Source organism: Lepidochelys kempii, chromosome 8 (assembly GCF_965140265.1).
Source record: "Lepidochelys kempii isolate rLepKem1 chromosome 8, rLepKem1.hap2, whole genome shotgun sequence".
Classification (NCBI taxonomy): Eukaryota; Metazoa; Chordata; order Testudines; family Cheloniidae; genus Lepidochelys; species Lepidochelys kempii.
The window spans coordinates 6,482,741-6,498,091 of NC_133263.1; the positions used below are offsets into that span (position 1 = coordinate 6,482,741).

The following is a 15,351-nucleotide window of genomic DNA, read 5'->3' on the forward strand; positions in this document are numbered from 1 at the left end:
TCTGAGTGGGGCTGGAAAGAAAGACAGAGGGGAACACAGAAGGAAAAAAAGAACTAGTAGGAAAAAGAAAGAAAGGAAAGTAGAAATAGGAAAAAAAAAGGGGGGGGGGTCAGGAGTCTCTATGGGGACAAAAGAAGTGGCGTGTACAAAACTTCTTATTCAGCCTGCGGAGGTTATAGATCAGATCAGTTCATGGCCTGCAGCCCAGATTCTGGTCTCAGCTACCCCAGTGTAAATCTGGAGCAACTTCACAGAAACCGAAGGACTGACTCCTGATTTACACTGGTCTAATGGAGATCACAGCCTGGCCCACTTCCCTGGTTTTCCAAGCAAGTGGTACGAACCCTGTTTTTAAAATGCTGGGGGTGACGGTTGTGGCTGGATGCCAAGCGTCGGTCAGGTGCTGGAAGCTCAAGAAGTTCTAATCTAGAGCTTGTTGCCAAACCTTTTGTTGTAGTGTAGACTGGGGGAGGAGTGTGGGCGAAGGGAAGGGTCACCACAGCTCCCCTAGCCTGGAGCAGGGACAGCCATCTGGGCGTGACCTTTAACAGCCACAGGTGGGGGGCTGTTTGCTACAAACCCTGCACTTATATCAGATTGAGGGAAGGGTCCTTCTGCCTGCTAGGCGCTGTCCTTAGTGGGCACTTCAGCGATCCCACTATGTCCCAGCCTGGTCTCTCATCACACCTAGAGGAAACCAATCTGGCAACTCCTCTAAAGGAGAACGACCCCCTTCTGCTAAGAGAGCAAGTCCCTTCACCCTCTGCCACCTGGCAGCTCCATAAGCCAACACCCACTCGCTGCCGAGCCCCGGAGGGGCGGAGAGGTGGAAAATCCCCTGTCTCTGGTGTCAATGAGGTCTGCACGCACCCACGCCTGTCACTGCTGGAGGGCAACTCCTGCCACCCGATCCCTCGCAGCCCCCATGGGCACCTGTGGCTTGCGCTTCTTCCCACTGCAACGCATCCCGTAGCCACTGATCAGCGTGTGTTATGTCTCCCTCTGCGTGCCCGATCCACACAGGTTGTGGGTCTGTTAGAGCCCCTCGCTAGACAGCCCAGCTCCTTAGCTCCGGCTGCAGGGCCTTGTGCTCCTGGATCTAGAGGGCCCAGTTCAATCCCAGTGCTGGCCAAGATGGTGGCTGTCACACTGGCAAGGGGTCAGCACCACTTCACTTCCTGGGAGCATCCAGGTGTCCCCGCAGGACACTTAGGAAGGAGGGGTGGGGGGGAAGCTGGCGTTCTCTCCTCTCATCTACTGGGGAAGTCCTGTCCCCAAAACAGGAGGAATCCCTTAAAGCGACAGACAAATATTCACACTGTAAAGAGAGTGACCCCCACCCCCGAGAGAGAGATGGCAAGAGCTTAGGGTGCTGGGTGGGTGAGCATGTGCACCCAGCGATCACTGGGCCCAGGTGGATGCTGAGGCTGTGTGAGGAGAAGCGAGTGAAGCTGTGTAGGGAATTCGGCTTCCAGGCAGCATGGAGCAGCCTGCCTATTTATAGCCTCAATGGCTCCAGCTGTCTAGAGGCTGGTGTGACTCAGAAGTGGGGGATGGGAGCAGGAGGGAGTCTTATAGCCTATGCACTAATTAAAACAGCAGAGCAAATGGGGGGAAGGAAGGCTCCCCTCATTCCCAGCATCTCGCTCTGCTGCTGCCCAGCAAGACAGGAAATAGGGGGTGGGGGATGTTATTGCCCCAGGAAAGCTCACTACTAGCATGGAGCAGCCTCTGCTTCCCCTCCCCCCATTCAGTGCCAAAGGGGCCCTCCATTCCTGCTAAGTGTGTATATATACAGCACAGTTTCGGGCTCCTGCGGGCTGTTCCCAGCTCTGCTACTGACGCGCTGTGCAGCCTTGCCCATGGCACTTAGCCTCTCTGTGTCTCAGTTTCTCCACTAGGCTCAGAGTGGTGTGGCTGTGAGGGTGAACAAGTTAATGTTTGTAAAGCACATTGGGACTACAAAGTGCCCTGTCAGTGCTGGGTACTATTAAAGTCTCTGCCCGAGTGGTGGACGCTGAGTGTGTCCCTGCCAGCGTGCTCTATGCCACCCCAGCTCCCAGGCAGAAAGAATTTCTGCTGGTACCTGATGACCCAGTGGGCCTCTGCTCTGAGTTCTCCCCTTAGATGAGTATCCGCAGAGAACATGCCCCACCCCCACACATTCTGCTCGAGTCGGTGACAAGCGGCTTGGCCTTGTAACGTTTATTCATGTCTCTCCAAGGCATTTGTGTGGGAAGCTGCTCACACTGGGCATAAGGGACCTCAGGAGCTTCCTTATGGGAAAGCATGGATAAAGCCTTGAATCACCCGCAACATGATCCTGCCCTAGCAGCAGGGACAGCGATCGGCATCTCTTATTAGCCATGCCAGAGGCTCTGCACACTGCCTCTGGGAGAGGATGGTGGTTAGAGCAGAGATGCCTGTACACATGTAACTAAGAACAGGCTCACAGTCTCCTGCTTGAGTCACCAGACCCTACTGTTTGCTTCTCCCCTGCTGTGGTCTCTCTTCTGTTCCTTGAACTGAACCATTGTGGTGGTTGAGTGTTGCTAATCGGGTGTCATAGCTGAGGCCCTACTGGACAGCAGTCTACAGTTGTCCTGCTTCTGTGTTCTTGCACGAGCTCTTCTGTAGATGATTCTGCCTCTGTGGTGGCTGATTCAGCACTGGCCTGCGAGGACGGTGGCTAAAAATTAGCCAGGCACCTTGAGAGAAATCCTAGTTTCTCCAATTTGACTTGACTTCTTAATTCTTAGACTCTATTCCTCTGCTATAACTGTGCATGGTGACTTGCTAGCAACATGGTGCATAGGAATTGCCATGGTGGGTTGGACCGTGGGCTCCACCTAGTCTAGGATCCCATCGCTGACCTTAGCCAGTACTAGATGCTTCAGAGGAAGGTGCATGAAACCCCAAAGGAGATAGTGATGGGACAACCTGCCCTTCAGGGAGCCTCCTCTCAGCCCCCCGTGGCTGGAGGTTGGCATATGCCATGAGGCAGGAGGCTTTGCATCTCTCCAAAGCATTTTGTTTTTGAGTGTTCACTAGAACAAATTTGGCTGGGCCTGCTGTCCATATCGATGGCCAAGCCCACCTGTAGCCTGGCTTGGGTAGTTGTGCTAGAATGGCAGAGCAGCCGCGCACGCTGGAGCAGCGAGGACTGCAAAGACAAAGGGTTAAGGGAGGATCCTGGGGCCTGATCCCTGTAGTTAGAGCAGACCCAGCTGCCTCAGCGAGACCCCCGAAGAGGCCCGGAGCACAGATGATTGCCGCACCGTTGGCTGCTGGCCGAGCTGAGTTGCCTCGCTCCGGAGAAGGGCCAGGCTGGAGCAGAAACAAAGACAAGGTCCCATCAGGGCACAGGGAGGTGACTTGTCTGGGAAGCCCCCAGCTCTTGGTAGATCTGGGCCCTGTTTTCCCGGAGTTCCCCTGTGGAGGCTGGATGGCAAGCCCAGTGGTGGAATTCAGCTGGGTGGATCAGATGTTGGGTTTGCCCCACACGTTCACGTTGCCGCCCTCATGCCAGCTCTGGCCAGGCAGTGGAGAGGCGCCTCCAGCTGGCTCTTCCCCATTTGTTTCTCGTTTCCTCTCTCTAGGCTGGCAGGTACAGGGGCTCCGTGAAGGAGTTCCCAAACTTCAACGCGAGCCAGGATGCAGAGGCACTGTACACCGCTATGAAGGGGTTCGGTGCGTACATTCTGCTGCCGGCGCGCTATGGGCCCAGTCCAATGTCCGTCGAGTCTCCAGGGGTCTTGACGTTAGTGGCTTTGGAGCAGGCCTTGTGCGAGCATCCTGCTAATAGCCGCTGGGGCTGCACGGCCGGGTGTGAGCGGAATGGAGGGGTGACACTGGATGCCCTGGTTGTCCCTTTTCTGAAGGCAAGGGAGAGTATTAGGGGGAGAAGGCCATGAAAGCACCTCCTAGCCCTTCGGTATTGCCCCCTCTGGCGCTGGCAGGCAGTGCACATTGCATCACCTCCCTGTGCCTCCCTTGCACAGTGCATGTGTTTTCAGGGCACTGCTGCTGCCTGTTTCTGTAGGGCGCCGGAGTGGCTTCATGATGCACAAACTACCCTTCCTATGGGAAATGCCCCATAGCTTATCTTTTTTGGGGGGGAAAGGCAGGACATGTCTGCAATTTATCTGGGGGCAGGCAGAAGGCACAGCGCTTCAGTCTGGATCTGACCTGGGATAGTCTCTGGTGCCCAAGTGCAGGATTCCCATGGGGAGAGTGAATGAATGGGGCATTCCCTGTGGTAGCATGCTATGCCCCCCAACCCCTCCCTTTCCCCAAGTGATGCCCCTGAGGCCAGTCAGTCCATTGCCCTGTTCCCAGGTAGGCCAGCTGTGGATGGGTGCACCCTGGTTGCAGCTCTCTGTCCTACCAACTCCAGCACAGAGCTGGAATCTGCTTCTGGTCCAGGCAAAGCTGGATCTTAGAGCAGACCCAAATCTAGGCAGTGGGACGAGGGTGACTGACCATGTCTCCCTGCAGGCAGTGACAAGGAGGCCATACTGGACCTGATAACATCCAGGAACAACAAGCAGAGAATCGAGATCAGCCAGGCCTACAAATCACTCTATGGAAAGGTAACCCCAGAGAATTGGACAGTGCCAAACCCTGCTCTGTGATCCGCAGGAGAGGGAGCCTTTGCTGCTTCCTCCAAACCAGAGCATGCAGGGTGTACAGCCCCCTGCTTCACCCTGTCCCTGCCAGACTGTCAATGGGCATACAAAGCAAAGTAAAATCATTGGGAAAATTCACTAGCTAATGGTAGGGTGGGGAAAAGCCTTTGGATACCCATGGCCAGCCTGGACTCTGCCAACAGCCCTACTGAGAAGGTCGTGACCTCCTCCCAAACATCTGAGGAGGCTATCTTCATAAGTCCTTTCTCCTGGAGAGTCTGCCACTCCTGCATTCTTCTCTCTCTCTCCTTCTCGCACTCCCTTCTGTGCCCGGCGGCCAGGACCTGATCGCAGACCTGAAGCGGGAGCTGACAGGGAAATTTGAGAGGCTGATTGTGGGTCTGATGCGGCCCCTGGCATACTTTGATGCCAAGGAGATTAAAGACGCCCTTCAGGTAAGGGGCAGGAAAGGGCACTCTCTGACCATCCTGGAATACAGTATGTGCTACAGGAGGGGTTCTCAAACTGGGGGTCGGAACCCCTCAGAGGATCGCGAAGTTATTACATGGGGGGTTGCAAGCTATCAGCCTCCACCCCAAACCCCGCTTCATCTCCAGCATTTAAGTGGGGGTCGCACTCAGAGGCTTACTGTCTGAAAGCGGACACCAGTACAAAAGTTTGAGATCCACTGTGCACCCTCTAAGGGCAGGTGTACTTATCCCCACTCCCCAATACAGTCCCCCAGAGGTTGCCCTTCTTGGGTGATACCCACCTGGCATCAGCGCATGGCATCTCACATGGTGGTTGTGTTTCCTGCCTATAGGGCATTGGCACCGACGAGAAGTGCCTGATTGAGATCCTGGCATCCCGGACCAACCAGCAGATACACAACCTGGTGGAAGCCTACAGAGATGGTGAGCGTGGGGGACAAGGGCATCCCGGCTTCTCTGGGGCCAGGAGGCCAGCAGTCACTGCCCTGTGGGCAGGGGAGGATTAAAGTCAGATGGGATACAGGTTCACCAGAACTAGAACATCCCCCAATAGCCTCTTCCTGTGGGCTTCCCCCCCCCCCCCCCGCCGCTCCTGAGATAGACTCCTCCACTCCAAACTCTATGCAAGTTTCTTGGGGGCACCTCGCACATGGGTGGGAGAAGGCCTCGCGCTTCCCAAATGTTGCTGTTGCCTTTGTGCCTAATCTACCCGGGTGTCAGTAAGGCATTTGCTACAGTTCCACATGAGAAATTAGCACAAAGTGCAAGGTCATGCATCTAGGGATTCACAACAAGAATTTTTGCTATAAGCTGGGGATTTATCAGTTGGAAGTGACAGAGGAGGGGAAAGACCTGTGTGACAGGGAAGTGTTAGTACCTTTATACAAGGCACTGGTGAGACCTCATCTGGAATACTGTGTGCAATTCTGGTCTCCCATGTTTAAGAAAGATGAATTCAAATTGGAACAGGTGCAGAAAAGGGCTACTAGGATGATCTGAGGAATGGAAAACCCACCTTATGAGAGGAGACTAAAAGAGTTTGGATTGTTTAAGTGGTTCTCAAACTGTGGGTTCAGACCCCAAAGTGGGTTGCGACCCCGTTTTAATGGGGTTGCCATTGCTGGCTTAGACTTGTTGGGGGCCAGGGCTGAAGCCTGAGCCCTACCACGCAGGGCAGAAGCCGAAGCCCAAGGGCTTTTCAGCCCTGGGCAGCAGGGCTCAGGTTACAGGCCCTCTGCCTGGGGCTGAAGCCCTTGGGATTTCCCCCCACACCTGTGGTAGTAGGGCTTGGGCTTTGGCTTTGCCCCCACCCTCTCCAAAGGCAATGAGGCTCAGGCTTCTGTCCCCCCTCCTGGGGTCGTGTAGTAATTTGAGAGAAGTGGGTCGTGGTGTGATGAAGTTTGAGAACCCCTTAAGCCTAACCAAAAGAAGGCTGAGAGGAGATATGATTGCTCTCTATAAATACATCAGAGGGACAAATACCAGGGAGGGAGAGGAATTATTTAAGTTAAGCACCAATGTGGACCCCAAAACTAATAGATATAAACTGACCATCAACAAGTTTAGGCTTGAAGTTTGGTAAAGGTTTCTGTCCATCAGAGGAGCGAAGTTCTGGAGCTGCCTCCCAAGGGGAGGAGTGGGGGCAAAAAGCCTAACTGGCTTCAAGACTAAGCTTGATAAGTTTATGGAGGGGCTCGTATGACATGACCACCTACAATGGTGTGTGGCCCAGCGGTGACTGCCTGTAGCAAAAATCCCCAACGGCTGGAAACAGGACATTCGAGGGGAGGGCTCTGAGTTACTACAGAGAATTCTTTCCCAGGTATCTGCCTGGTGGGTCTTGCCCACAGGCTCAGGGTCTATCTGATTGGCAGATTTGGGGTGAGGAAGGAATTTTCCCTTGGGTCAGATTGGCAGAGACCCTGGTGGTTTTTCGCTTCCTCTGCAGCATAGGGTCATTTGCAGGTTTAAACTATGAATTCTCTGTAACTTGAAGTCTTTAAACCACGATCTGAGGAAGTCAGTAACTCAGCCAGAGATTAGGGGTTTATCACAGGAGTGGCTGGGTGAGGTTCTGTGGCCTGCAACATGCAGGAGGTCACACTAGATGATCACAATGGTCCCTTCTGACTTTAGTAGGAGTAGCTGAGTAAGAATAGACATTACCATTTTCAACCTAACCAGTATCCCTTAAGTGACTTCCCACAAGATGTCAGAACATGTTAGTATTAGAGCTGAGTGGGTCTACTATTTATTTAATTTTCTTTCTTTCTTGATATAGGAATTTGATACAGTGCTCCTGTCAGATCATTTCTAAGTTATTATCTGAAAAAAAAATTAGAGTTTTCAGTTGTATAAGTAGCCCCTGGAATCATGGTTAAAGTTTCCCCTCCCCGCAATAAATCTGAAATGGTGCCCCTGTGGGCAGGCACGGAATTCCCCCCCGCCCATGCCCAGCGCAATTGGCTTGACTGGAGCAGCCCCCCAAATATAGAAGTCAAACTAGGCCTCCGGTGTTGGGTCTGTGGGGGCGAGGGAGTTGTTGGCAGGGGGCAGTGCCTCTGAAATGGGTTTGGCTTGTTTTGGACTTGCTGTGAGAGGCAGGGCAGCTTTGATTGCACCTGAGAGGGGGTGGCATGCTGGACAGCAGCTCCTCGGAGCCCAGTGCCCCATACATCCTTTGAACCCGGGGTCTGGATCCTGGGACCCAAGGAATGTACCTTGTGTTGGGCTCCGGCCTAACCTGAATACAGAGCTGACGTGCTTTCTGTTTTCCTTTCCAACGCTCCAGCCTATGAGAGGGAGCTGGAGGCGGATGTCTTGGGAGACACCTCGGGGCACTTCAAGAAGATGCTCGTCGTTTTGCTTCAGGTACACTTTGATCTGTCCGCCCCTCCCCGATCCCCTCTGTCTGTCCGCTGCCCTCATTCCTCTGTGACTGAGGCGCTGGCCTCTTGTCTCTGATGCAGGGCACGCGGGAGGAGGATGATGTCGTGAGCGAGGACCTGGTGGAGCAGGATGCCAAGGTAAGTGTCGCTGAATTGAGATTGGCTCACTTCCCTGGCAATCACTATTGCACAGCCAGTGACTGGGAGGAAGAATGATGGGTCAGGGCCAAAGAACAAGCTTTTTATGGCACTGGCTGGATCCCCAGCCAGTTCACATCGGAGCGACGCTGATTTATACCAGCTGAGAACCTGGCCCCTCCGACTTCAGTTTTAAACACATTTTTTTTGTAGTTTATTCATTGCTCTGCTGTGTGTCTGGGCAGCTGGAAAGGGGCCCAAAGCCCTGGCTGCGGACACCCCATACCGGAAAAGTTCAGCTCTGACCTCTGGCCCATGTTTATCAGCCCTTCTTCAGCCTCTCAAATGCTGTTGTGGGCAAGAGCCACCCAGGACCTGCTTTCAAACTGAGTAGAAAGCTTCACAAACACGCATGGCTGTGGGCCAAACAGGTTATGAACCTAGGTCTCCAGCAACCAAAGGCCATTGCATCTAATTCACTGAGCCCTCCTCTGCAACTGTTACTTCCAGTCTTGTGATCCTGCAAGAGTTGTAACTGGTTTTATGCACACAAACACAGACACACACACACACCAGCCTCTGTTTCCATGTGATCTCGCAAGATTGTAACTGGTTTTTTGCACACAGACACAATCAGATATAGCATGGGAGAAGGAAGGCAAGACAGATCAGATTTTGAATTGACAACGTCCCTATAGATGAAGTCAGTTAAACAAATGATCGAGCCTGAAGCATTCCATGCAGCTGAGTGAGACTGGGAAGGAGCTTTGCCTTTTTAAGCAGTGGCATTAGGGATTGGAGCTGGCGCTGAAGGCAGGTGTTGAGCGTGTTCGTTCTGGGTTGCATGGCCAGGAGTTTAGCACTTTCTGACTCTGGGCTTTTGCTGCTCTTTTCGCCTCTCTACAAGGATCTTTTGGAAGCTGGCGACCTGAAATGGGGCACAGACGAGGCCCAGTTCATCTACATCCTGGGAAACCGAAGCAAACAGCATCTCCGGCTGGGTAAGCTGTTTTCATAGCGATCATGCAATCACCAAACCACAATGCCCCTCCCTCGCTCCCCGCAAAGCAGCTAGCTGGTTCTTGCAGATTCTCTGTGGATTGGCAGTTACATGCCGGCCAGTCTGGGCTCTTGCCATCTGGTGGTCACGCTTGGGAAGGACAAGTAACCGTTTTCCATGAGATCTAATGAATCTGAATGGAGACCCCGGTGCCCATTCCGTCTCTGGCAAAATCTTATCGGGGGTGTTGCTGAGGGAGCCCTGAATGCTCAGGCCTTATGGCTGCAATAACTTGTTCACCCCAAGAGATTTTGTTTCTGTAGAAGTGCTTCATAGCTTTCATTATTGTCATTGGTGCCTCCGCTGATTACAACCCACATCGGTGAGTCGGCTGCTGGGTGGTTGCCTTAAAAGCAGACTTGCTGTGCACGTGGTAGAGTAAACCAGCCGCTGGATGGCTGCCTTCGTGCTGTGGTGTCCGAATGACTCGCAATCTGGCTAATGCACAAAGGGCGGGAGTACGTCTGTCTAGCCCACTGGGAGTGTGTGTTACAGTGGCGGTGGAGCAATTTGTATAGTCGGGGTGCTGAGAGCCATTGGACATGACTGTAAACCCTGTATATGATGGAAACCACTTCAAGCCAGGGGGTGCAGGTTACAGGGACCCTTTATGCTGGTACACAGAGGATATGAGTGGTTACAGCCCCAAGCTATAGGGTTTGGCGGTTTTATCTCAAGCTGTAGGAGCCCACGCTTTTAGTTCTGGAGGTCCCCGGTTCAATCCCCAGCATGTCAGCTGAAGATTTCAGGTGGCTGACACATTCTCTGTGGCCAGTGAGGGTGTACCACAGGGACAGCTGCAACCCTGGCATATGGCAGTGAAGAGAAAACACAACAGATCAGTTCCTCCTCCCACGCAGCAATGGGCAGGGTTACTGAGAACAGCCGGATGCTCTACGGCCTCTTGCCAGCCAAACACCTAAAAGGCAATAATCCCTGCCTCTGAGAGCCCCCAGTGTGCAGAGTGGTGTCTGCTCCCCCACAAAGGCGCTGGCCTCCATTTCCCCCGCCTGTGGGCCATGCCAGTGTGGCTTGTGACGGGGCCTCTCTCCTGCTTTCACCCCACAGTCTTTGACGAGTATCTGAAGATTTCCGGGAAGCCCATCGAGGACAGCATCCGGGGCGAGCTGTCCGGGGACATTGAGAAGCTGATGCTGGCAGTGGGTGAGCTGGTGCTGTCTTGTGGAGGGGCAGGGCTGGAGGAGACACTCAAGCCAAAAGGGTCTAATGTGGGGACTTAAAGTGAAGGGCCCGTTTCCATATTTTGACAGCTGAAGAAGAGACCTGAGCACTCTCTGATACCGTGATCCCACTGACGTCACCTGGTGTTGTGGGTGCTCAACCCCTCTCAGAAATGGGCCACTTTTATTTAGGTGCCTTAACATGGATTATGGGGCCTACTCCAAAGCCCACTGAAGTCCATGGCAGAATTCCTGTTGGTATCAATGGGCTTTAGATCAGGCCCCAGGTGCCCATCTTGAGGCACCCAAGTTTGAATATTTGATGCTAATCCCTGTGGAAAAACACACTGGGTCCCCCCACGTATACCAATGTGGGACTTGCCCGACTGCATGAGGCCACGGTCTGTCAAGTCTGGTGTCCTGTCTCAGAAAGAGATTCTGGGCGGACAATCATTCGTGCTAAAACGTGTAACGTTCCCCTGAGCGTGCAGGGAATGGCTGGAGAGCCCCGGACAGTGGAGAGGAGCCCGCGGCGAGGCTGACTCGTGGAAGTATGTGCAAATCTCTGCTGTGCCATGGGGCCAGCTCCACGCCGTGCGTGTAAATGCAAGCCCAAATCCTGCAGTCCTCCTTCAGTCCGTACCCCCGTTATTGCAGGGGGTAAGGAAGGAGGAAGAGCTGTGAGGTCCCATGTCTACAGGAATGACCTGTAATCTGCAGCAGGAAAATAGAGCTCCAAGATTTGACCCACCATTAAAAAGACCTTTACCAGCTATTACCTCACACCAGCATCTACAATGCTACTCTCATTTCCCTCTAACTAGATTAGCCGACAGCTGTGACATCTGAGGCACCACAACACAATAACATCCTGGCTCTTTAGTGACCACTGTCCTGCGGGTGGGTTACAATACACCTTAGAGGGAGACCACTGTCCTGCGGTGGGCTACAATACATCTTAGAGGGAGACCACTGTCCTGCGGGTGGGCTACAATAGACTTTAGAGGGAGCCTCTGGAATTATACTGGGAAAGGAGGAAAACAGACCCGGTACAGAGAGAATAACTGAGGCTGGGGAATCTGGGGCGGGGGGGTGGTTTGGGAGCAGCATCTAATGTGGTGGTGGAGGTGTGGGGGAAGAGACCAGGAGCCTGGAAGATTTGAAGGAGTCGGCTGTGTCCTGAGCTGGGGCATTGTGGTTTGAAGGGCTAAGGAAGCCACTCTCCTCTGCTGGCCAATGAGGTCACTGGACTTTTGTGACTCTTCTTGTTTTTTTCACCTTCATTGTTTCTCCTGCAGTAAAGTGCATCCGGAGCACCCCAGAGTACTTCGCTGAAAGGCTCTACAAGGCCATGAAGGTGAGTGGTGCAGGAGGTTCTCAGGAGCCCCAGCTCCGCAGATGCTGTGTCAGGGAAACCCCACAAGCGAGGCACAAGCCCCGTTTACTTTAGTCCGTGAGAGGCAAAGGGGCTCTCTCTTCCGGGCGCAGGCCTGGCAGGGTTCTAACACCCGGGCGGGTGCAGGGAGAGTTCAGCAGAGCATGGGAGAGAGGGGTGGGAGCAATCTGGGCAGATTCATTCTGGCCATGGAACTCCTAGCCCAGGCGAGCATAATGATACTGTGCTCATTGCTCTCCTCTGAAACTGAGCCCTAGGAGAAGATTTGCACAGCTCCAGCTCCAGGAGAATTAACCTTGAAGAGGCTTGGGGACTAGCAGTGTGCATGAGCAGAGATTCTGACAATGGGCCACAGGGACGTTGGCTAGCTGGCATTCGGCTGGTTTCGCAAGGTACTGGGAGCCCAGCTGGGTGATTAGCGCAGAGAGAACCGCCCCGGTCCAGGGTTTCACCTCTTTCTCAGCTGGCGAATTGTCTGCAAACAAGTTGTGACTTTCTGGCATGATTGTGTAACTAAGCCGTGGCCTGTGGGGCATCCATTCCAGGGGCTGGGGACCAAGGACAACACGCTGATCCGCATCATGGTCTCCCGCAGCGAGATCGACATGCTGGATATCCGGGAAGTGTTTAGGACGAAGTATGAGAAGTCCCTGCACAGCATGATTAAGGTAAACAGAGGGCACTGCCGGAAGAATACCCAGTAATTCAGCTTTGATCCCAACCACATACGTAAGGAGAGACATGGTGCCAGGGAATCCCATCCTTGCCCCATCTTTTGACAGTGTGGGGAGGGGCGGCAGGGAGGAGGGCTTGGAAAACCAACAGGAGAACGTTGGGGAGCTGTTGAGGTTGATTTTGGCTTTGTGAAAAAGCCTCTTCTCTGACGTGCAGAACCCCTTACTCCCCACTCGCTGCTGAGGCAGCTTTAGGGAGAGACTCTCCAATGCTCCCTGGAATCATCCTTCAGGCATTTTTGGAAGGCTCTGACTAGATTTTTTTTCCCCTGTTGGTCAGGACACCCCCAGAACTGCAGTGAGCTTTGGGGCTCCACCGCCCCAGGCTGGTTAAAGCTCCACCTAATATGTTGCCAAACTGATTTGTTCCTGAATCCACAGTGTGTTGGATGGTGGCACCCCCACCGGCCCCTCTCTGCCTTGTGCCCCGGCTTCCTTTGGAGAATGCAGACAGGAAATCCCCCCCCGCTCATGAGCTACTTTGTGAGACCCAGCGTCACGCCCACATGACCTGCTCAAGCTAAACAACGCCGGCTGAGGCCTGGCTCCGCGATGTGGCTAGAGGCCCATCAGCGAGGTCTGCCCTGTGCAAGTGTGTGGTTTTAGCGTCTCCCTCTGCCTCTTCCTTTGCAGGACGACACGTCCGGCGAGTACAAGAAGGCCCTGCTGAAGCTGTGTGGGGGAGACGATGAGTAAGCACGCCCGCTGCACCCAGTGCCTACCTTGTACTGTCCCGCCAGTTTCCATCAGGGTCTATGAGGAGGCCAGACACTAGGCTCTCCAGCCTCCTTGACTGGAGCTCCGTCTGGGGCCCACCGCAGTCCAGGGAAAGGCACGCAGCGCTGGTCTGGTGCCAAAGTGGAGCGTCCACATCATGGGCTTGATCCTCTTGCACTGACGTCAGCAGGAGCAGGTCCCGTAGTCCACATGGTCAGCGCAACCAGAGGGGTTGTAGTCCTGTCCCAATCCCCTAATATCCCCCTCCCCCCGAATCGTTGCCTCTAGGGGCCCCTGTCAGACGTTGGCTTTGGGGGCAGCCCCACCTGAGCTGAAGCATTTGTAGCTGCCTGGTCCATGGGCTTGAGGGAGCTGCTGAAGGGATGCCACGCTCTCCCGTATCTCCAGCTTGCATTGGCACGGGGCCCCCTCCACATCTGCAGCGGAGTCACTCTCCCACTGGTGATATGCCAGCGTGAAACAGCCTCCTTTCATAGGAGCTGCCCCTGAACGCAGCTGTAAAAACCCAACCCAACTCCCCCCACCCTGCAGGGACGGGGCCATTGTCCAAACCCATGTGAGCCCCAGCACCGGCAGGCACCTTCTGATGAGAAACCAGCCTTGTTCGCAGTCCTGCGGTCCCCCCAGCGGCACCCTATTGCTGCCAGCTGGGGGAAGGCAGGGACGTGACCGGGGGAGCACAGCAGATGCAGGATATGGACTAGAGTGGGTCCCATGCTGTAAGCAATGGTGGGGAGAATGCTTTGTCCTTGTCCCCCCAGTGCTGGGTGCAAGGAGCAGAGGAACCTCCCTGCCCTGTTCCCGGCCCACCAATCGCTCAGGTTCTGGAGCCAGCGCCTCGTCACCTACCAGTGACCCAGAGCGCAGTGAAGCAGCTGAACAGCAGATGCAGTGTCAGCTTAGTGAGCTGGCAGCACCCCGCGTCCTGGCAATGCTAGTGTGAAACACACCTCCGCCCCCAAGGCTCAACTCACCCGCCTCATCTGGTTGCTTTATCCTGACAATGCACAAAAGCCCCACTAGTCTCTCAGCAGCTCTGGGTCACATTAAGCTTCAAGCTGTGGGGAAAGGGCTGCAGATTTGGGTTGGGATGCTGGCTGATTTGTCCTGAGGGGCATTTAGGGACTGGGTTAGAATGGTGGCTGATTTGCACCCAGGGGCATTAAGAACTGAATTGCAGTGTCAGCTGGTTTGGCTTGGGGGCATTAGAGATCAGGTGATAGTGTGGGCTGGTTTGGCTTGGGGGCACTAGAGATGGGGTGATGGTGTGGGCTGGTTTGGCTTGGGGGCACTAGAGATCGGGTGATGGTGTGGGCTGGTTTGGCTTGGGGACATTAGAGATCAGGTGATGGTGTGGGCTGGTTTGGCTTGGGGGCACTAGAGATCGGGTGATGGTGTTGGGCTGGTTTGGCTTGGGGGCACTAGAGATCGGGTGATGGTGTGGGCTGGTTTGGCTTGGGGGCACTCAGCGGTTGGGTTATGGTGCTGGCTGATCTGTCCTGTGTTGGTGAGTTTCCCCAGTTGCTCACTCTCCTTGTGTCCTATCCCCTCCCATTTCAGCGCCGCAGGTGAGTTCTTCCCTGAAGCTGCGCAGGTGGCCTATCGGATGTGGGAGCTTAGTGCAGTGGCTAAAGTAGAGGTCAGAACCCACTCCAATCCCTCCTCCTCTGTTCCCTGCTAGCTTGGAAATCACAGCTTCCTCCCTCTGCGTGCTGGCACCTTCTAACTGGCTGCTGCCCTGGCCAATCGGACGTCTTTACCGTGCATATTAACACCAGGCTTCCCTGATTTGCAGTGATGAGTTAACCCCTGAGGTGCTGGATGCTCCCCCATGCCCAGCGGCAGCACGTGTGTCTACTAACACATGTTGCTAACACTGAAATGCAAGCCTGGTGGATCCGGCTGCATGCTGGTGCTGTCCAGTGCAATGTCAGCACAGTTCACTGCGTGCAACCTGCAGGCTGGCTTCGGTGCCTCACGGAGGTCCCATTCACGTGCAGCAGTGTGGCTCAGGGGGCCTCGTGTTTACCACATTAATGGTGTTGCACTGATGAGGTATGGTGAGGCATCCCAGGGCTATGGGGGGTGGTGATGGGG

General features: G+C 54.3%; 1 protein-coding gene across 4 annotated transcripts in view; it reads left to right on the forward strand.

Moving 5' to 3' along the window:
* Positions 1–15,351, forward strand: part of ANXA6 (annexin A6) — a 37,862-nt gene that overhangs the window by 7,093 nt on the left and 15,418 nt on the right. For 3 of the 4 annotated variants that reach the window (XM_073355310.1, XM_073355308.1, XM_073355309.1), the window contains exons 3-14: positions 3,600–3,690; positions 4,498–4,592; positions 4,970–5,083; positions 5,452–5,542; positions 7,911–7,990; positions 8,089–8,145; positions 9,053–9,146; positions 10,274–10,369; positions 11,685–11,743; positions 12,328–12,450; positions 13,150–13,208; positions 14,815–14,893. In XM_073355310.1, coding sequence (XP_073211411.1) covers positions 3,600–3,690; positions 4,498–4,592; positions 4,970–5,083; positions 5,452–5,542; positions 7,911–7,990; positions 8,089–8,145; positions 9,053–9,146; positions 10,274–10,369; positions 11,685–11,743; positions 12,328–12,450; positions 13,150–13,208; positions 14,815–14,893 — 1,038 coding nt within the window. The remainder of the gene's footprint in view (positions 1–3,599; positions 3,691–4,497; positions 4,593–4,969; positions 5,084–5,451; positions 5,543–7,910; positions 7,991–8,088; positions 8,146–9,052; positions 9,147–10,273; positions 10,370–11,684; positions 11,744–12,327; positions 12,451–13,149; positions 13,209–14,814; positions 14,894–15,351) is intronic. The other variant, XM_073355311.1, reaches the window with a different exon arrangement.